The following is a 22686-nucleotide window of genomic DNA, read 5'->3' as shown; positions in this document are numbered from 1 at the left end:
CAGAATATAATTGATGTGTGTGTACAAATGGGTGACAGCACTGACAAATCAATACTAAACACGCTGTATAATCTCGAAGTGTTCTGCCCTTTGCCTTTTCACTTGATTTCCACATCTGCTGACTATTCATGTAATCTACTTTTTTAAGGAATAGGAGTTATACTTTAACTTCTGGTTGATTACTTCTGGATATAAGCCTGAGCAGTAGCCAAAGTTTACAGTAATTAATTTAAAAGGACTGCATATGAGCAAGATGTCTATGAAAAGGCTCTCGCTTCTGCTGCTGCTACAGCTGACTTGCTACTTTAGCGGTGGGAGTTGTGGAAAGGTGCTGGTATGGCCAGTGGAATTTAGTCACTGGCTGAATATAAAGACAATTCTGGACGAACTTGTCACGAGGGGTCATGAGGTGACTGTTCTGATATCTTCAGCTTCCACTATTCCTAATTCCAGCAAACCATCTACTATGAAATTTGAGACTTTTCCTGTATCTTTAACAAAAAGTGATTATGAGAATTTTATGGAACGCTTTCTTGAGGAACTGACGTATGTGGCGAAAGATTCCTTTTGGTCCTATCTTTCAACAGTGAAAAGTTTATTTTGGGAATTTTTTGAAACTGCTTTAAATATGTGTAAAGATGCTGTTTCCAACAAGAAATTAATGACAAAACTGCAGGAATCAAGGTTTGATATCCTTATTGCAGATGCTGTTGGACCCTGTGGTGAATTGCTAGCTGAATTACTTAAAATACCATTCGTGTACAGTCATTACACCTCACCTGGCCACATAATTGAGAAGAAAAGTGGAAGACTTCCATTCCCACCGTCTTATGTACCTGTTATGTTTGCAGAATTAAGTGATCGCATGACATTCATGGAGAGGATCAAAAATATGTTATATACACTTTATTTTGACCTTTTCTTTACGATGTACAAGGATAAGAAGTGGAATCAGTTTTACAGTGAAGTACTAGGTAAGTTGGGCTTCCTGATAGCTCAGTGTGGTAAAGAATCTACCTGCCAATGCAGGAGACACAGGTTTGATCCTCTGGTCAGGAAGATCCCTTGGAAAAGGAAATGGCATTCCATTCCAGTGTTTTTGCCTGTGAAATCCCATGGACAGAGAAGCCTGTTGAGCTATAGTCCATGGAGTTGGAAGAGTCAGTTACCACTTAGCAACCAAACTACTAGGTAAGTCATGTTTTTAGTTGGTAGCATTAAGTCCTATTTATCCTAGTGCCTTGGAAGTTGAGTTTGTCTAAATATAAATTCACAAAAATTTATCTCAAGTAAGTGAAACAGTGAAATAAAAATATGAAATGACCTTCAATCTAACAAATATTATGCAAACACTTAAATTATAGGGTAGGGTAAAACCCATTACTCGTATCGGATACCAGGAAGTCATTTACCACAGACTGAAGTATGCAGGACATCTGCAAGTGACTATCCAACTTACAAAACTTCTTTGTTTAACTTAAAGTCATAACGAATCTCATAAACTGTCTTTTTTTTTTTTTTTTAGATTTTTAGTCATATTTTATTTCTACTGTATTTCATTGAATGGTGATTTGTGTTATTAAAAATTTGTGTTATTAAAAAATGATAAATTAATTAAAAAATGTTTGTGCAGAATGGACTGGCTAAGAAGAGTATAGTCTTAAAAGTCTCATGTTCATTTATTCATTCATTTAATTTGATACGCAGTCCTTTATTACTACTGATAACCATTAATCTTACATTTAAATCACCAAGTTCTTTTTTTTTTCTTTTTTTTTTAATTTTATTTTATTTTTAGACTTTACATAATTGTATTAGTTTTGCCAAATATCAAAATGAATCCGCCACAGGTATACATGTGTTCCCCATCCTGAACCCTCCTCCCTCCTCCCTCCCCATTCCATCCCTCTGGGTCGTCCCAGTGCACCAGCCCCAAGCATCCAGTATCATGCATCGAACCTGGACTGGCAACTCGTTTCATACATGATATTTTACATGTTTCAATGCCATTCTCCCAAATCTTCCCACCCTCTCCCTCTCTCACAGAGTCCATAAGACTGTTCTATACATCAGTGTCTCTTTTGCTATCTCGTACACAGGGTTATTGTTACCATCTTTCTAAATTCCATATATATGCGTTAGTATACTGTATTGGTGTTTTTCTTTCTGGCTTACTTCACTCTGTATAAACTGTCTTGATAGATGAAGACATGTACATTGAGAGTTATACACATATTTGTAGTATAAGTATCCAGTTAGCTTTTAGAAATTGTTTCTGCTTGTGTAGAAACAGATGTATTCCAGATATACTTTATTATCCTATACAATGCTATGGTATATATTTATCAAGCAACAGACACATTCAAACATCTTGGCCACAACATCCCAAGTTCCTTTACAAAAATTATCTAATATACACACATGACAATAGTCTCATTTGATCAAACATTTGTTGTTGGTTTTCTTTTTACTTTCAGGAAGACCTACTACCTTATCAGAGACAATGGGGAAAGCTGAAATGTGGCTCATTCGAACCTACTGGGATTTTTCATTTCCTCGTCCACGACTACCAAATGTTGAATTTGTTGGAGGGCTCCACTGCAAACCTGCCAAGCCCCTGCCTAAGGTCACCTACTCCTCCTTGTTGTTCTTTGTGGACTTTGTGTTTTCGATAGGAACATTCTGTATTCTTTATTTAGAATGTTTGATTACAGGTAGTCAGATATGGAAACCTGGATAAAGTGACCTTCCACCTAGAAAGTGATGTATTTCTATATCAACACAACTATCTGAATTTCATTATCATTACAGAATAAACTAGAGTACATGGGACACTTTGAAAATACATCAATTAAATTACAATTTCATTATTCAACACATAGAGAAGCATCATTCATTAAAGGACACATATTTTTGTATAAAATATATATTTTATATGAATAATAATAGTTATATTATCATCTGGTGATGCCACCCAACAATCCTATCTCACTATAATCAGTTACATTATAATTGTATTATCATTATTATAGGATAATTTTGTATATAGCATATTCCAGAAGTGAGTGCTAATATAGGCAAATGGTGTAGGCACAGTTTCTACCACCTGACAGTCCTCCTAAATGGCAGAACACAATCAGGTTGTAAAAAATGTTATAATATGGAAAGACCAGAGTGCTAAAGAAATATTCAGCATGAATCATATAAAGTACCTCTGATCCAGATAATTATGAGACCTGAAGGATGCTCAGGAATAAACAGAGGAATAGGGCAGGGGTGGAAGAAGATACGGGCTTCCCTCATAGCTCAGTTGGAAGAAGATATAAAAGAAAGTTAGGTGTAGTAGTAATGACAGTTGCCCAAAGTCCAAGTTTAGTCTAGATAGGAAAACGCTGAATAAAGAAGAAGATGATGCTGTAGAGGTAAGTTGGAAACAGATAATTATAAAGATTTGAAACATCTAGTAGGGGCATTGGGAAGAATATTGAAAGGATTAAGAAAGGAAGAAATGACGGCGGTGGTTTAGTCTCTAAGTTGCATCCGACTCTTGCAATCACATGGACTGTAGACTGCCAGGCTCCTCTGTCCATGGGATTCTCCAGGCAAAAATACTGGAGTAGGCAGCCATTCCCTTCTCCAGGGGATCTTCTCGACCCAGGGATCAAATCCTGGTTTCCTGCACTCCAGGCAGATTCTTTACCATCTGAGCCACTAGGAAAGCCCAAACAATGCTAAATTATACTAAATCAGATACAAAAAAATATTTACTTGGAAAATAACAAATATAATAAGATCACAGCTTTCTTGAAGATTAAAAAAGCATAAGTTAGAATTACAATTTTCAGGATATATATCATAGTGTATTATTTGATTATAGGATAAAGATTAAAATAACAGCACACATTTTAGCATAATGTCTTCAAGGTCCACCCATGTTGTCGAAAATGGCAGGATTTCCTTCTTTCTCATGGGTGAATAACATTTCATTCTGACCATGTGTGTGTGTGTGTGTGTGTGTGTGTGTGTGCGCGCGCATGTCTGTGTATCTATGAAACATCTTTAAATAATTCATCCATTGGTGGGCACATAAGTTTTTTCCCTTAGCTAATTGTGAATAATGCTGCAGTCAACATGGAGCACATATACCTCTTCAGTATCCTGTTTTTATTTCCTTTGGCTGTATACCCAGAAGTAGAATTGCTGGATCATACAATAGATCTATCTTTAATTGTTTTAGGAACCTTCAATTTATGTTCCATAAGGGCTAAACCAATTTACATTCCCACGAGAGTGTACAAGCATTCGCTTTTCTCCACATTCTCACAACACTTTTCTCTTCTTGGTTATAGACTTTCTAATAGGGGTGAGGTAATATCTGATTGTGATTTTGAAATACATTTCCCTGATGATTACTGATGTTGAGTATCTTTTCCTATACCTGGTGACCATCTGGAAATCTTCTTTGTAAAGTGTCTATTTTGTTCATCTGCCCATTCTTTAATTGAATTTTGTTGTATGAGTTGTGCATATATTCTGGATCTTAACCCCTCATTCAATATGTGGTTACAAAATTTTTCTTCCATTCTGTAGATCACATTTTCATCTTGTTGATTATTTCTTTTGCTGTGCAGAAGCTTTTAAGCTTGTTGTAGTCCCACTTGTGATTTTTTCCTTTTGTTGTGATCTTGATGTCATATAAAAAAACATCGTTTTCAAGACCAGTGCCAAGGAGTTTCATCCTTATATTTTCTTTTAGGGATGTTATGGTATCTGGTCTTATGTTTAAGTCATTGATTCATTTTGAGTTGTTTTTGTGAGTGGTATAAGATAGAGGTCTCGTTTTTTTTTGCTTTTTTGTTTTTTTCATATGTTTATCCAGTTTTCTCAGAAAAGAAAGTGACTAATATTTCCACAATTGGTGTTCTTGTCTCCCTTGCTCCCTTGTTGAATATTAGTTGAACCCTGTATGCTGTTCCATGGTCTATGTGTCTATTTGGGGGCCAGTACACTATTATTTGAAATATTGAAACTTTGTGGTAAAAATGAAATTTCAAGGTGTGATTCTTTTGGCTTTTGATAATGTCACCATTTTAACAGTATTAGTCTTCTGGTCCATGTCACATGATGCCTTTCCATTTATTTGTGTTTTCTTCTATTTCTTACAATTTCTTATAGTTATCACTGTACAGATCTTTCACTTCACTGATTAAATTTATTTCTAGGTATTTTCTTGCTTTTGATGCTATTGTGAATGGGATAGTTTTTTTCAGATGTTTCATTATTAGTACACAGTAATGAAACTGAATTCTATATAGCGGGATTAGGCATCCTTATTTTGTTTATGATTAGAGAAAAAGCTTTCAAGTGTTCACTGTTGAGTATATCGTTAGTTTTGGGTTTTTTATATATGTTCTTTATTACATTGAGGTATGTTCCTTCATATCCTATATGTTGAGGGTTTTATCATAAAAGAATGTCATGTCTTGTCAAATGTTTTTTGGACATCCATTGAGATAATCAAGTTATTTTATAGTTCATTCTATTTGTCCTTGCATCACAAAGATAAATCTCACTTGGTCTTAGTATATAATTCTTTTAATGTGCTCTTGAATTTGGCTTGTTGATATTTTGTTGAGAATTTTTGCATCAATATTCAATCTGGATATTGACTTTAGTTTTATCTCCTTGCAATGTCCTTATCTATTTGGTATCATGATCATGGTGATGACCTTGTAGGATGAGTTTGGAAATGTTCCTACCGTCCTCTTTAATTTTTAAAGATTTTTGAAGAACTGGCATTAATTATTCTATAATATTTCATAGAATATGTCAGTGAAGCCATCAGGCCCTGGGCCTTTTGTGTGTTGATAAGTTTTTGACTACCAATTCAATTTCTTTACTTATTAGGACTGTTCAGATTTTCTACTTCTCCCTGATTCAGTCTTGGTAGGTTCTGTTTTTAAGTTCTCCATTCTTCTCATATATGTATTAATAATTTCTTAGCTTATAATTATTCATGGTAGTCTCGGGATCCTATCTAATTTTTAAGTATCAGTTGTAATGTCTCCATTTCATTTCTAATCTTATTTATTTGAGTCACTTTTTTTCTTGATTAGTCTAACTAAAGGTTTTCAATGTTGTTTATCTTTTGGAAAAGACAGAGAAGGACAAATACTGTAAGATATCACTTGTATATGATATCTAAAAATGCCAAACTTGTAATAACAGAGAGTAATATGGTAGTTGCCAGGACTGAGAGGTGGAAGAACAGGGGAAATGTTGTTTAAGAATATAAATTTGCATTTCTTAGTAAATAAATACTAGAGATCTAAGGTACAGAATAGTTAATAGGCATAAATGCTCAGTCACGTCTGACTCTTCTTGACCCTGTGAACTATAGCCAAGCCAGTCTCCTCTGTTGATCAGATTTCCCAGGCAGGAATATTGGGGTGGGTTGCCATTTAAATGGTATGGGGAGGGAGGAGGGAGGAGGGTTCAGGATGGGGAACACATGTATACCTGTGGCGGATTCATTTTGATATTTGGCAAAACTAATACAATTATGTAAAGTTTAAAAATAAAATAAAGTTAAAAAAAAACTAAATAAAAGGAGGAGCACAAAAAATAAATAAATAAATGAAAATAAAATTTGGAATTATTCCGGTATAGAAAGTAACTTTTTTTTAATCAGAAAGGATCAAGGACCACAAAGCAAAATAATTCAGAAACAATTCCAGGCAAATACAGGTTCACCAGGAGCTTTATTTAGTTAGAAGTGAATTACTCAAAAGCTGACCAGACCTGTTTTGCAGAAAGCCCTGGGCACCTCTTCCTCTGTGGAGCAGGTGCTCCCAGGGGGACTCATTGAAGTCATGTTGAAGGTTCTTCACCACAGTTAGACATAGCACATCCATCTGTGACATTAATTATGCACGTTCAGGACAAAGGCATCATATGTAAAGAAACACAGCAATACGGTCACTCAAATAAGTAACTATGCAAGGGTAACTTTGGATTATAAATAGAACTCACAGAACTATTTCATACAACTTCCAAACTATAAAACTTGACTCCTCAAGTCATTATGACAAAGTTTAAGGTGAAGAATAGGATTACAGAGCTGAATGAATGACATAAAGTGATTCAGATCATATTTTTTTTCATAGTGCTCATAGTCAGGAAAAAAAATATTAATGAATAATCTAAATAATTCTCAAAAAGTATGTCTGGAATAAATAAATAAGTTAGCAGAATTATAATAACAAAGAACCAAAGCAAGTTTAATCTGGAAAGTAACTTCCTTCCAAGAATCTATGTTAGTAATTAACATCAAGATTAATGAAGAGTCTGAGGATAATATAGTTTAATAGTACCTCCTTGTACTGAGTACTGGCTCTATCTTATTTCCTGCTTATACAGAAACACATTGCACAAATATATATAATGGAAGAAATTGACCTCATATCACCCATTCTTTTCCCAGGATCTCAGGATGAAAAATGTTAAAAAAAAAAAAAAAAAAAGCATCATTATAAAAAACAATATAAAGTTCCTCAAAAAAATTTTTTAATTATTTTTTAGTGTTGAATATTTATAGGTACAACTGACCAAAGTTCAAGATGTGAAGTTAACATGTTCAAGAAAATCGAGGGAGTGGGGCAGGTGAGAGAGGGAAATCACTCTATTAGCTAACTGTATAGTATGTGAAAAGAATAATGTGAACTTTCTAATATAAAACCTGTCTATACATATAGCTCCAGCAATTCCTTTTATGGGTTTATATCCAAAATAATTGAAATTAGGTTCCCAATGAGATACCTATACAACATATGCATGAAAGCTCTATTCACAGGAGCCAAGAGGTTGAAGCCAAATGTCCATAAACAGAGGAAGCAATAAACAAAATGTCATGCATACAAACAACGGAATATTTCTCACCTTTTTTTTTTTTAATTTTATTTTATTTTTAAACTTTATATAATTGTATTAGTTTTGCCAAATATCAAAATGAATCCGACACAGGTATACATGTGTTCCCCATCCTGAACCCTCCTCCCTCCCCATATCATCCCTCTGGGTCGTCCCAGTGCACTAGCCCCAAGCATCCATTATCATGCATCGAACCTGGACTATTACTCACCTTTAAAAGGAAATTCTGACACGTCACAGCATGAATGAACCTTACATTAAGTGAAAATAACTAGTCAGAAAAAAAGACAAATACTGTGCAGTTCAACTTATAAGAAGTATCCAGACTAATCTCATTTGTAGAAACAGAGTAGAATGAAACTTGCCAAAGGCTAGAGAAAGAGGAAAGTAGAGTTTCTTAATGATCATAGACTTCCAATTTTGTCAGATGAAAAACTTCTGGAGATTGGTGGCACAATATGAGTATGCTTAACACTACTATACTATACACTTAGGAACAATTAAGGAGTAAATTTTATGCCGTGTGTATCTTACCACAATATTTTTGTAAGAGATCACTACTCTGATATCTCAAGACAATTTCTGATTTTCTCTCTTTAGTTGCTTGTAGCAATCCCTTCAATAATGTATGCTATGCTGCTGCTCTTTTGTGATGGGCACATTCTTTTTTCACAGGAAATGGAAGAGTTTGTGCAGAGCTCTGGAGAAAATGGTATTGTGGTGTTTTCTTTGGGGTCAATGGTCAGTAACATGTCAGAAGACAGAGCCAAGGTGATTGCATCAGCCTTCGCTCAAATTCCACAAAAGGTAGATACAATAACTTAATCATGGACAACTCTTTAATAAGTCTGTTAAACTCTGTAAAGATCTGATCTTAGACATTTTCTATCAGAAAGGTAAATAATATGATAGCAGCAATTTATCTCATATATATACATATATATGTGTATATATAAACCAAAATATACATGGCAGGTGCTACGGCAGTACAGGGAGTGCCTTTGACCCATAATAATTTTAATTACTCAACATAGTCATCAAAAAGAATGATATTTAAGAGACACAGTGTGAATTTTGGTATTATTAATACAATGGTAGCATGAGCAGTAAGATTAACCAGTAAATTCTGCTTTGTCACTTGTTCCTTTTCTTTGAAGGACTTCTGAGGACACAACACACATATAGATGCTCTCGGGAGCTAAATTTTAACAATAAATGTAGTCATGCAACATTGATTCAAGTCAAACAATTCCACTTTTCATTGTTTTTGGAAGTAGGGCTTAATAATTTGTAATTTAAGAGAACATACTTCTTCAGCAGCACTGATTAACTTATTATTAAAAAATAATGCTGTTGTTGTTTAGTCATTAAGTCATCTGAATCATCGCAATCCCGTGGACTACAGCATGCTAGGCTCCCCTGTTCTTCACTATTACCCAGGGTTTGCCCAGATTTATGTCCATTGATTTATTGATGCTATCTAACCATGTCATCCTCTGCCAGCCCTTCTCCTTTTGCCTTCAACCTTTCCCAGATCAGGGTCTTTCCAATGAGTTATCAGGTGGCCAGAGTATTGGAACTTCAGCATCAATACTTCCAATGAATATTCAAGATTGGTTTCATTTAGGATTGACTGGTTTGATGTCCTTGCCATTCAAGGGATTCTCAAGAATCTTCTCCAGCACCACAATTCAAAAGTATCAATTCTTCAGTGCTTAACCTTCTTTAAGCACTTCCCCGGTGGCTCAGACGGTAAAGCGTATGCCTATAATGCAAGAGACCTGGGTTCAATCCCCGTGTCGGGAAGATCCTCTGGTGCAGGAAATCGCAACCCACTCCAATACTCTTGCCTGGAAAATCCCATGGATACAGAAGCCTGGTAAGGCCCAGTCCGTGGGGCTGCAAAGAGTCAGACACGACTGAGTGACTTCACCTTATCTTACCCTACCTAATATTCTTTATTGTCCATCCCTCATATCCATACATGATTACTGGAAAAAAATATAGCTTTGATTATATGGACCTCTTTTGGCAGAGTGATGTCTCTGCTTTTAATACTTTATCTAGATTTATCATAGCTTTTCTTCCAAGAAGCAAGTGTCTTTTCATTTCATTGCTGAAGTCACCATCCACAGTGATTTTGGAGCCCAAGAAGATAAAATATGTCACAGCTTCCACATTTTCCCCACATATTTGCCATGAAGTGATGGGACCAGATGCCATGAAATAATTGTTTTGAATGCTGAGTTTTAAGACAGCTTTTTCACTTTCATTTTTCACCCTCATCAAGAGTCTCTTTTAGTTCACTTCAGTCACTCAAGTCATGTCCGACTCTTTGAGACTCCATAAATTGCAGCACTCCAGGCCTCCCTGTCCATCACCAACTCCCGGAGTTCACTCAAACTCACGTCAATCGAGTCAGTGTTGCCATCCAGCCGACTCATCCTCTGTTGTCCCCTTCTCCTCATGCATGGCAAAACCAATACAATATTATAAAGTAAAAAAAAAAAAAAAAGTCTTCTCCAACACCACAGTTCAAAAGCATTCATTCTTTTGCGCTCATGGCAAAGTAATGTCTCTGCTTTTCAATATTGCTATCTAGGTTGGTCATAACTTTCCTTCCAAGGAGTAAGCGTCTTTTAAATTCATGGCTACAGTCACCATCTGCAGTGATTTTGAAGCCCCCAAAAATAAAGTCTGGCACTGTTTCCACTGTTTCCCCATCTATTTGCCATGAAGTGATGGGACCAGATGCCATGATCTTCGTTTTCTGAATGTTGAGCTTTAAGCCAACTTTTTCACTCTCCTATTTCATTTTCATCAAGAGGCTTTTGAGTTCCTCTTCACTTTCTGCCAGAAGGGTGGTGTCATCTGCATATCTGAGGTTATTGATATTTCTCCCGGCAATCTTGATTCCAGCTTGTGTTTCTTCCAGTCCAGCGTTTCTCATGATGTACTCTGCATGTAAGTTAAATAACCAGGGTGACAGTATACAGCCTTGATGTACTCCTTTTCCTATTTGGAACCAGTCTGTTGTTCCATGTCCAGTTCTAACTGTTGATTCCCGACCTGCATATAGGTTAGCATAGTCAATGAAGCAGAAGTAGATGTTTTTCTGGAAATCTCTTGCTTATTCTATGATCTAATGAATGATGGCAGTTTGATCTCTGGTTCTTCTGCCTTTTCTAAACCCAGATAGCACATCTGGAAAATCTTGGTTCATGTACTGCTCAGGCCGAGCTAAATGATTTGTGAGTATTACCTTGCTAGCATGTGAAAGGAACATAATTTTACAGTAGTTTGACCATTCTTTGGCATTACCCATCTTTGGGTTTGGAATGAAAACTGACCTTGTCCAGTCCTGTGGCCACTGCTGTGTCTTCCAAATTTGCTGGCATACTGAGTGCAGCACTTTAACAGTATCATCTTTTCGGATTTGAAATACCTCAGCTAAATTCCACTAGCTTTCTTCATAGTAATACTTCCTAAGGTCCCATTTTCTTCACACTCCAAGACATGTGGCTCTATGAGTGACCACACCTTCATAGTTATCCAGGTTACTAAGACCTATTTTGTATATAGTTCTTCTGTGTATTCTTGCCACCTCTTCTTAATATCTTCTGCTTCTGTTGGGTCCAAACCATTTCTGTCCTTTATTGTGCCCATCTTTGCATGAAATGATCCCTTGGGATCTCTAATTTACTTGAAGAGATCTCTAGTCTTTCACATCCCATTGGTTTCTCTATTTCTTTGCATTGTTCACTTAAGAAGGCCTTCTTATCTCTCCTATCTATCCTCTGAAATTCTGCATTCAGTTGAGTATATTTTTCTTTCCCTTTCTCCCTTGGTTTTCATTCCCCTTCTTTTCTCCATTATTTATAAAGCCTCCTCAGATAACCACCTTGCCTTCTGGCATTTCATTTTCTTTGGGATTGTTTTGATCCCTGCCTCCTGTACAGTGTTACACACCTCTATCCACAGTTCTTCAGGCACTCTGTATACCAGATATAATCCCTGGAATCTATTCATCACATCCACTGTGTAATTATATGGGATTTGATTTCTGTCATACCTGAATGGCCTAGCAGTATTCCCCGCTTTCAACTTAAGTCTTTCTTCAATTCAAATCTGAATTTTGCACTCAGGTGCTCATGATCTGAACCACAGTCAACTTCAGGTCTTGTTTTGCTGACTGTATAGAGTGTCTCCATCCTCGGCTGTAAAGAATATAATCAATCTGATTTCGGTATTGACTGTCTGGTGATGTCCATGTATAGAGTCATCAGTTGTTGGAAATGGATGTTTACTATGACCAGTGTGTTCTCTTGACTGAAGTCTGTTAGCCTTTGCCTGCTTCTTTTAGTACTACAAGGCCAAACTTGCCTGTTACCCTAGATATCTCTTGACTTCTTACTTTTACATTCCAATCCCTATGATGAAAAGACTTCTTCTTCTTCATTATTTATTTATTTTTTTTTTTTTTTAGTGTTAATTCTAGAAGGGCTTGTGGGTCTTGCTGAATCATTCTTCATCATTAGTGGCTGGGGCATAGACCTGGATTGCTGTGATGTTGAATGGTTTGCCTTGGAAATGAACCAAGATCATTCTGTTGTTTTTGAGATTGCACCCAAGCACTGCATTTCAGAACTCTTTGTTGACTGTGAGAGCTACTCCATTTCTTCTAACGAGTTCTTAACCACAGTAGTAGGTACAATAGTCATCTGAATTAAATTGATTGAACTTGTCCGTTTTAGATCATGGATTCCTAAGTTGTTGATATTCACTCTTGCCATCTCCTGCTTGGCCATGTCCAATTACCTTGATTTCATTGGCCTAACATTCCAGGATCTTATGTTCTTTACAGCATCATACTTTCACAACCAGACACATCCACAACTGAGCATCATTTCTTCATTGCCCAGTCACTTCATTCTTTCTGGAACTATTAGTAATTGCCCTCCACTCTTCCTCAGCAGGATATTGGACACATTCTGACCTGGAGAACTCATCTTCCAGTGTCATATATCTTTGCTTTTTCATACTGTTCATGTGGTTCTCATGGCAAAGATACTGGAGTGGTTGTCCATTCCCTCCTCCAGTGGACCACAGCTTGTCAGAACACTCCACTATGACCCATCTGCCCTTGGGTAGCCCTGCAGAGCATGGCTCATAGCTTCATTGAGTTACACAAGCCCCTTTACCATGACAAGGCTCTGATCTATGAAGGGGATTAATAAATTATAAATAAGCCAAAATATTTATCTTAGGTGATTGCATACATTTTCCTCTCTATAATCAAAATGTATAAAATTCTAATAAATAACTTCCTCTTTTAACTACTTGATATAAGTAAACTCTTTTACAACAGTCAAAAATAAATGAATCACTGAATATCGAATTTGAAAATGAGCACTAGCATATGAAGAAAGCGAATGAATGTGTAGGTTATGTGTAATCTGCCACTGACTTGTTGCACTGGAAACAAAACCACCTATCCATGGAAGAAAACCTGTGACAAACATAGACAGTGTTTTAAAAAGCAAAGCAGCACTTGCCCGGAAAAGTCCATATAGTCAAAGCTACGCTTTTTCAGTAGTCGTGTATGGATGTGAGAGTTGGACCATAAAGAAGGCTGATTGCCAAAGAATTGTTGCTTTTGAATTGTGGTTCTGGAGAAGACTCTTGAGAGTCCCCTGGACTGCACGATCAAATCAGTCAGTCCTAAGTTAATCAACCCTGAATATTCATTGGAAGGACTGATGCTGAAGCTGAAGCTCCAATACCTTGACCATCTGATGCAAAGAGATGATTCATTGAAGAAGACCTTGATGCTGAGAAAGATTAAGGGCAGGAGGAAAAGGGAGTGACAGAGGATGAGTTGGTTGGATAGCAACACAGAATCAATGGATATGAATATGAGCAACTTCTGAGAGATAGTGAAGGACAGGGAAGCCTAGCATGCTGCAGTCCATGGAATGCAAAGAGTTGGACACAACTTAGTGACTCAAAAGCAACAACAAAACAGTTTTGGGGTTTTTTTTTTTAATATTTGAATTGGTCATTGAAAATCTCACTTGTCTCTGCCATCATGTGTACATAATAAATACATCCAGTGTAGGTATTCCTATGTATGTCCTTCTATTACTAGTTACCATTACTTAATATGTCTTCATTTCCTTACATGTCATATGGAGGATATGTAATTATATGTATCTTAGTCAATTTAGAAATTATTAGTATAACTTGGAAGTTCAACTCATAGAATAAGGTATTTCCTTTACTTTTAACAGGTGCTATGGAGATATGATGGCAAAAAACCAGATACCTTAGGACCCAACACCCGGTTGTATAAATGGCTTCCCCAGAATGACCTTCTTGGTGAGACTTGTCAGAACAAATAATGAAACTATGAGTAACAGCTGAGCAGAGTGAGAGTGCTTCAACAGGAATCACACTTAGAAAGCAATTATTGAAACACTGAAAAAAAAAGTTTACTACTTTATTACAATTTGCTTTGCTATGAGAAAAAAAAGAACATATAAAAGATGTCAGTTTATTCTACGTAGTCACATCCCTTACAGCCAGAATCTTTACTTTAGCTTTAATTACTTCTCACAGTGAACTTTTCAATAACTTCCTGGATTGTTGTTCTGTCTCTGAATTCTTTCATTATACTCATCATTTCCATTCTGTAGAGGTATGTTCAGATCAGATCAGTGGCTCAGTCGTGTCTGATTCTTTGCAACCCCGTGAATCGCAGCACGCCAGGCCTCCCTATCCATCACCGACTCCCGGAGTTCACTCAGACTCAAGTCCATCGAGTCTGCGATGCCATCCAGCCATCTCATCCTCTGTCGTCCCCTTCTCCTCCTGCCCCCAATCCCTCCCAGCATCAGAGTCTTTTCCAATGAGTCAACTCTTCGCGTGAGGCGGCCAAAGTACTGGAGTTTCAGCTTTAGCATCATTCCTTCCAAAGAAATCCGAGGGCTGATCTCCTTCAGAATGGACTGGTTGGGTCTCCTTGCAGTCCAAGGGACTCTCAAGAGTCTTCTCCAACACCACACTTCAAAAGCATCAATTTTTCGGCGCTCAGCCTTCTTCACAGTCCAGCTCTCACATCCATACATGACCACAGGAAAAACCATAGCCTTGACTAGACGAACTTTTGTTGGCAAAGTAATGTCTCTGCTTTTGAATATGCTCTCTAGGTTAGTCATAACTTTCCTTCCAAGGAGTAAGCGTCTTTTAGTTTCATGGCTGCCGTCACCATCTGCAGTGATTTTGGAGCCCAGAAAAATAAAGTCTGACAGTGTTTCCACCGTTTCCCCATCTATTTCCAACGAAGTGGTTGGACCAGATGCCATGATCTTCGTTTTCTGAATGTTGAGCTTTAAGCCAACTTTTTCACTCACCACTTTCACTTTCATCAAGAGGCTTTTGAGTTCCTCGTCACTTTCTGCCATAAGGGTGGTGTCATCTGCATATCTGAGGTTATTGATATTTCTCCCGGCAATCTTGATTCCAGCTTGTGTTTCTTCCAGTCCAGCATTTCTCATGATGTACTCTGTATATAAGTTAAATAAACAGGGTGACAATATACAGCCTTGACGAACTCCTTTTCCTATTTGGAACCAGTCTGTTGTTCCATGTCCAGTTCTAACTGTTGCTTCCTGACCTGCATACAAATTTCTCAAGAGGCAGGTCAGGTGGTCTGGTATTCCCATCTCTTTCAGAATTTTCCACAGTTTATTGTGACCCACAGAGTCAAAGGCTTTGGCATAGTCAATAGTGCAGAAATAGATGTTTTTCTGGAACTCTCTTGCTTTTTCTATGATCCAACAGATGTTGGCAATTTGATCTCTGGTTCCTCTGCTTTTTCTAAAACCAGCTTGAACATCAGGAAGTTTTCGGTTCACATATTACTGAAGCCTGGCTTGGAGAATTTTGAGAATTACTTTACCAGTGTGTGAGATGAGTGCAATTGTGCAGTACTTTGAGCATTCTTTGGAATTGCCTTTCTTTGGGAATGGAATGAAACTTAAATTGAAGTTTCAGCATCAGAGTCTTTGGAAAACTGCTGAGTTTTCCAAATTTGCTGGCATATTGAATGCAGCACTTTCACAGCATCATCTGTCAGGATTTGAAATAGCTCAACTGGAATTCCATCACCTCCACTAGCTTTGTTCGTAGTGATGCTTTCTAAGGCCCACTTGACTTCACATTCCAGGATGTCTGGCTCTAGGTCAGTGATCACACCATCGTGATTATCTGGGTCGTGAAGATCTTTTTTGTACAGTTCTTCTGTGTATTCTTGCCATCTCTTCTTAATATCTCCTGCTTCTGTTAGGTCCATACCATTTCTGTCCTTTATCAAGCCCATCTGTGCAAGAAATGTTCCTTTGGTATCTCTGATTTTCTTGAAGAGATCCCTAGTCTTTCCCATTCTGTTGTTTTCCTCTATTTCTTTGCATTGATCGCTGAAGAAGGCTTTCTTATCTCTTCTTGCTATTCTTTGGAACTCTGCATTCAGATGTTTATATCTTTCCTTTTCTCCTTTGCTTTTCTCTTCTTTTCTTTTCACAGCTATTTTTAAGGCCTCCCCAGACAGCCATTTTGCTTTTTCGCATTTCTTTTCTACAGGGATGGTCTTGATCCCTGTCTCCTGTACAATGTCACGAACCTCATTCCATAGTTCATCAGGCACTCTATCAGATCTAGGCCCTTATCTATTTCTCACTTCCACTGTATAATCATAAGGGATTTGATTTAGGTCATCACTGAATGGTCTAGTGGTTTTCCCTACTTTCTTCAATTTCAGTCTGAATTTGGCAATATGGAGTTCATGGTCTGAGCCACAGTCAGCTCCTGGTCTTGTTTTTGCTGACTGTATAGAGCTTCTCCATCTTTGGCTGCAAAGAATATAATCAGTATGATTTCGGTGTTGACCATCTGGTGATGTCCATGTATAGAGTCTTCTCTTGTGTTGTTGGAAGAGGCTGTTTGTTATGACCAGTGCATTTTCTTGGCAAAACTCTATTAGTCTTTGCCCTGCTTCATCCCGTATTCCAAGGCCAAATTTGCCTGTTACTCCAGGTGTTTCTTGACTTCCTACTTTTGCATGCCAGTCCCCTATAATGAAAAGGACATCCTTTTGGGGTGTTAGTTCTAAAAGGTCTTGTAGGTCTTCATAGAACCATTCCACTTCAGCTTATTCAGCGTTACTGGTTGGGGCATAGACTTGGATTACTGTGATATTGAATGCTTTGCCTTGGAAATGAACAGAGATCATTCTGTCATTTTTGAGATTGCATCCAAGTACTGCATTTCAGACTCTTTTGTTGACCATGATGGCTACTCCATTTCTTCTGAGGGATTCCTGCCCGCAGTAGTAGATATAATGGTCATCTGCGTTAAATTCACCCATTCCAGTCCAATTCAGTTCGCTGATTCCTAGAATGTCGACATTCGTTCTTACAGTCTCTTGTTTGACCACTTCCAATTTGCCTTGATTCATGGACCTGACATTCCAGGTTCCTATGCAATATTGCTCTTTATAGCATGAAAAGAACTCTTGTGCCATTACCAATGACTCTCAATTTTCTGTAAAAAAAAAAAAAAAAACAAGCACAATCATTTTTGTGAAACAATAATACGCTTCATGATAAAATTTAGCGTTTCCTTCCTCTGGTTCCAGTGCCACTACTATTATCCCTCTTTTCCCCTGACACCATTCCTATCAAGCTAAATGGCTTCACTGTATCTTTAGGTGAATAAATTCCGGCATGTCCTCTTTTTTTGCACATGTGGTTTCTTTTACCCAGAATGCTCTTTCAAGTTGTTCCCCTGCCGATCCTGAATTCATTTGTGATGTTCAAGTGACTCTGCACTTCTTTCACAAAGTCTTCATTTACTCCTTCAGCAGACATAGTCGTTTCTTCTCTGAATTCTGAAAGCAAATAAAAGCACTTTCATATGCGTAATAACCTGTTATCTAAAAGATACTCCTCCATCCAGTGCCTTATGATGCCAATTTCTCATTTTATTCTGAATCATAATTAATAACCTTGCTGAAATTCACTCAATCCTAGGCCATCCAAAAACCAAAGCCTTTATAACTCACGGTGGAAGCAATGGCGTTTATGAGGCCATCTATCACGGGATCCCTATGGTGGGCACTCCTTTGTTTGCTGATCAAGCTGATAACATCGCTCGAATGAAATCCAAGGGAACAGCTGTCAGGTTGGACTTGGAAACAATGTCAACAAGAGATTTGCTCAACGCATTGAAGGAAGTCATTAATAATCCTTAGTGAGTATATATATTTTTCTCTTTTTTTTTTTTTTTTTTTTTCTTTACTAGCTAATCCTTCTAGAAAAGTTCTCATCTGAGGGCCAGGGAGGCAGTGATGAGTCTTCACATAAGCACAAAAGGTGTAAGATTTGCTCAATGTTTTGAAAACAGACAAAAATAATGGGTTGTGAATGTCACATTAAGATTTTTTCATGGTTTTATGGAAAAAGTTTGTCAGTGTTTTAAAGATAGTGGAGAAATGTTGAAAACTTAATCATTAAAATGAGAAGAACCACTGAAATGGTAATAGAAGGATTAAGAAGCATTGAGAACAAAGTTATTGTAGGGAACCATGAATGCTATGGATACTCATCTGCCCACTTTCTTTCAGCATGTGAACTTCTCAAATGTTTTAAACTCTTAAAAGATGGTTTATTTTCACTAAAGCATCATGACATCATCCATTTCAAATTCCAATTACGTTTATATTTTCCAACTTTTCTATGCTAATATTTTGACTCCATCTCTGATAAACAGCTATAACTTTCTAATTACCCAGTTTCAACTATGTATATACTATTTATAAATGTGGGTGTATTCTTGGGTTGTTTGGTTTTTTTTTTTTTTTACTGTGGTCATTTTGTCTTGTTTGGAAGAATTATAAATCTAAACATAATTGACTTGGGAGGAGTATGTTGATATGAAAAAGTGAAAGTGTTGGTTTCTCAGTTGTGTTCGACTCTTTGGGACCCCATAGACTGTATCCCATCACTCCTCAGTCCATGGAATTTTCCAGGCAAGAACATGGAAATAGGTAGCCATTCTCTTCTCCAGAGGATCTTGCTGATTCAGGGATCAAACCAGGTCTCTGCATTGCAGGCAGATTCTTAACATCTGAGCCACCAGGGAATCCCATATGTTGGGATATTCCTTTTTTAAAAAATGTTACACAATTTTTAAAGGTTATTTTCCATTTAAAGTAATTACCAAATAGTGACTAAATTTCCAGTGTTGTACAACACCTCCTTGAGCTTATATTATTCCCAGTAATTTTGCCTCCTACACTCCGACCTGTGTTTCTACTCCCCCAAATCTGGTAACCAACAGATTGTTTTCTGTATCTGCTAGTCTTCAATAATATTTTGATCCCATCATTGATAAGTGGTAAACAACTAGAATTTTCTAATTTACTCAATGACAACTATGTAGATACAGCTTATGAATGTAAGTATATTCAGAGTTCTTTTATTTGTGCTCATTTTTGTCTTATTTGGAATAGATAGTTATGTTGGGATATTCCTATTTAAAAGCCACATTTTCTGAAAACGGAAATACCTTATTTCCAAATCACTTCAGGATATACATGAATTTCAATGACACAATTATATTAATATCACAAATATGATGTATATATTCCCCCTTTTTTATCATAATGACTTCGTAAAGAAAACATTTTGAGAATGTGTCGGTAATAGCAGCAAAAAGCATTTTGTGTTTTATAAGCAGTGTTATTTAAATTTAATTTTAGCACAGCTATTGTCCTAAGTGAGCAGCATAAAAAGCACTCTTTTTTTTTTAAAGAAACAAATCTTTCATTTGCTGTTTTTATGTAAATGTACATATCTCTAGTATATTTTTATGTCTTTTTAATTTTTAATAATGTAATGTTGGTGTCAAAAATGAAAATATATTGACTGTTCATGATATGCTACATGTTATATTTAGTAAAACAGTGCTACTTTACACATATTAAGCAACTTCTTTATTGTAGTCTATTCCTATTGTATTAAAAATATATTTCCAGAATTACTGCAGTCTTTGCAAAAACCCAGTGCTCCTCCTGTGTTTTTGACAGTAAAGGGAGAAAAGTTACTTCCATTATTATTACTACATTGCCATGTTATAGCACTTTGTGATTTAAAGTTCATGTGCTATATCTCTTTATTCTTCTTTCTTGTCTGTTAGTCTGCCATCATTTCTGCAGTAGAAACAAGTGTGTCTGTAATGCCTGAGAGTGAAATGCTGAGCCTTCTCCAGAATTTTAGAACAAAAACCAGAACAACAAAACTAGTAAACATTTACTGAGTGTTTACTGCATGCCAGGAATGCCTCTAAGAATCAATACAATATTCTCAAAATAATTAGATATGGTACTATTCCTAGACATTTTATAGTGCAATGAAAAACTGAGAAACAGATTCTATCATGATTGAGCCCTCCAAAGTAAAATTAAAAGTTTAAAAAATAAAAAAGTTTTAAAATGTTAGTAAAATTAATTTTTAAAAAAATTTGAAGAACAGAAAGAATAAAAAAGCAGCCAACAAAGTAAGAGTCAGGAATCAAACTGAGTCAATCTACTTCCACACTTTCAACCACCACTTCACTAATGTAAGATCAGCCTTGTCTGGACATGTCTCCAAACCTCATCACTGATTTACCTGCTATATCTAGATAATAACATTTTGAAATACATCAGATCTATTAACAATTCTTTATGAGATAATTCAAACTTTGGACAAACATATCATGAATTTCTTTTCTTTTCTTTCCCTTTGGGACAGCTCATTCCATTCTTTAGAATACACAATCTTGTTCTCTCCTATTTTCTTTCTTTTCTTTGTAGCTTGAAACGCTATGCACTTAAGAAATCCTAGCTCATAAGCTAATATCTCAATAATCACCTCGGAGAAAATTATCTGTTTTTCTTCGACCCTTTGTTGCACTCTGTTACCATCTGCAAGAAAATTTCACATATTTATCTATTATAGCTCATTCCATAAGTGATAACTGTTTGATTTTCCTTCAGCTACAAAGAGAATGTGATGAGATTATCAGCCATTCAACATGATCAGCCTATGAAGCCCTTGGACAGAGCAGTCTTCTGGATCGAGTTTGTCATGCGCCACAAAGGAGCCAAGCACTTGCGGCCAGCTATCCATGACCTCACCTGGTTCCAGTACCACTCTCTGGATGTCATTGGGTTCCTACTGGCCTGTGTGGCAACTACCATATTTGTCATCATAAAATGTTGTCTATTTTGTTTCTTGAAGTTTGCTAAATTAGGAAAGAAGGAGAAAAGAGACTAGCTGTATCTGAGACCTCAGCGCAGGTGTCCCCAACCTCTGAGATCTAATGGCTGATGATCTGAGGTGGAGCTGATGCAATAATAGAAATAAAGTGAGCAATAAATGTGATGTGCTTGAATCATCCCAAACCCATTGCTTCCTACCCCAGTCCATGGAAAAATCGTCTTCCACGAAACTGGTTCCTGGGGCCTAAAAGGTTGGGTACTGCTGCTCTAGCAGTTCTGCCTCATAAGTAGAACTCCTCCGTAAAACTATGTGGGTATGTACTGAAATTTATTGTTTTAATGCAAAAGTATACTAAAAAGATATGATTGAATTTAACTGTTTTTCACATATTGGGTGTAGAAACAAGAACAATAAAAGTCTATTCATAATATCCATATTACTTTGTAGATATTCAGAATTTTACCTTCATTTTTGTACAGAATTTTATAGCTTTTCCTTGCTATAGAAACTGTTCAATAACTGGAATTCTTTTGAAAGATTCACCCTTTAATTTTATTTGTGAGACCACTAATAGTTCTTCATTTTTACTGTGCATCCCACCTCAACATCCCCTCTTACCTAAAGCCATGGCAAGACACTTGCCTTTGTCCAGTTAAACTGATTTGCTTTTGGAGTGTTTGTGGAATTAGAAGTATAGCAACTGCTACATGCTTCCTTTTATAAAATTGAGATATTTGCAAAAACCTTTAATTTCATGACCTAATTCTCTTTTTGTCATCCACCTTTTATTCACCTATTATTTTCACTCCCATAATCAGCCTTTGCTAATGGATATAAGTTCTCAACTGTATGTTAAGAAAATTATAACCTGAACTCTATATTCAGGTTGAACTCTAAATTTAAAAGGGGTTTTTGAATTTTCATTCTTGCCAAAGCTACCTGAATATATCTATGATCTTGTCTATATCTATATACATATCTAAATCTATGTATATTTTTACAATTCAGGACACAGCACCACTTAGCTACTTGCAGATATGATGAAAAATTCAATGGGTTTGTTGAACACAGACTGAATTATTTACTATTATATTATAATATGGGCTTCCCTGGTAGCTCAGCTGGGAAAGAAACTGCATGCAATGCAGGAGACTCCAGTTTGATTCCTGGGTTGGGAAGATTCCCCTGGAGAAGGGATAGGCTACCCACTCCAGTATTCTTAGGCTTCCCTGGTGACTCAGACTGTAAAGAATCTGCCTGCAATGTGGGAGACCTGGGTTTGATACCAGGTTGGGAAGATCCCCTGGAGAAGGGAATAGCTACCCACTCCAGTACTCTGGCCTAGAGAATTCCATGGGCGAGAAGCCTGGTAGGCTACAGTCCATGGGGTCCCAAAGAGCTGGATATGACTGAGCAACTTTCACTTTCATATTAT

The 22686-nt window shown here is 36.8% G+C and overlaps 1 protein-coding gene across 2 annotated transcripts; it reads left to right on the top strand.

Annotated features, from left to right (window-relative positions):
• The first annotated feature begins 244 nt into the window (after positions 1-244).
• Positions 245-21653, top strand: LOC129657936 (UDP-glucuronosyltransferase 2B17-like). 2 transcript variants are annotated; one of them, XM_055588708.1, is made up of 6 exons: positions 245-974; positions 2478-2626; positions 8605-8736; positions 14220-14307; positions 18018-18237; positions 21026-21653. In XM_055588708.1, the coding sequence occupies exons 1-6, from the start codon at positions 245-247 to the stop codon at positions 21303-21305; spliced, it is 1599 nt and encodes a 532-aa protein (XP_055444683.1). In that variant the 3' UTR covers positions 21306-21653. The 2 variants fall into 2 exon arrangements, with proteins under 2 accessions (XP_055444683.1, XP_055444684.1); XM_055588709.1 differs by having other exon boundaries at positions 254-722.
• The last annotated feature ends 1033 nt before the right edge of the window (positions 21654-22686 follow it).

This window comes from Bubalus kerabau, chromosome 7 (assembly GCF_029407905.1).
Source record: "Bubalus kerabau isolate K-KA32 ecotype Philippines breed swamp buffalo chromosome 7, PCC_UOA_SB_1v2, whole genome shotgun sequence".
NCBI classification, from domain to species: domain Eukaryota; kingdom Metazoa; phylum Chordata; class Mammalia; order Artiodactyla; family Bovidae; genus Bubalus; species Bubalus kerabau.
The sequence above is the reverse complement of the archived record's forward strand: the minus strand, read 5'-3'. Positions and strand labels throughout refer to the sequence as shown.

Coding starts and splice junctions, on each gene's coding strand:
- LOC129657936 (XM_055588708.1), top strand. CDS start 245: ATGAGCAAGATGTCTATGAAAAGGCTCTCGCTTCTGCTGCTGCTACAG. Junction 975..2,477: donor GTTTTACAGTGAAGTACTAG/GTAAGTTGGGCT, acceptor TTTTACTTTCAG/GAAGACCTACTACCTTATCA. Junction 14,308..18,017: donor TCCCCAGAATGACCTTCTTG/GTGAGACTTGTC, acceptor ACTCAATCCTAG/GCCATCCAAAAACCAAAGCC.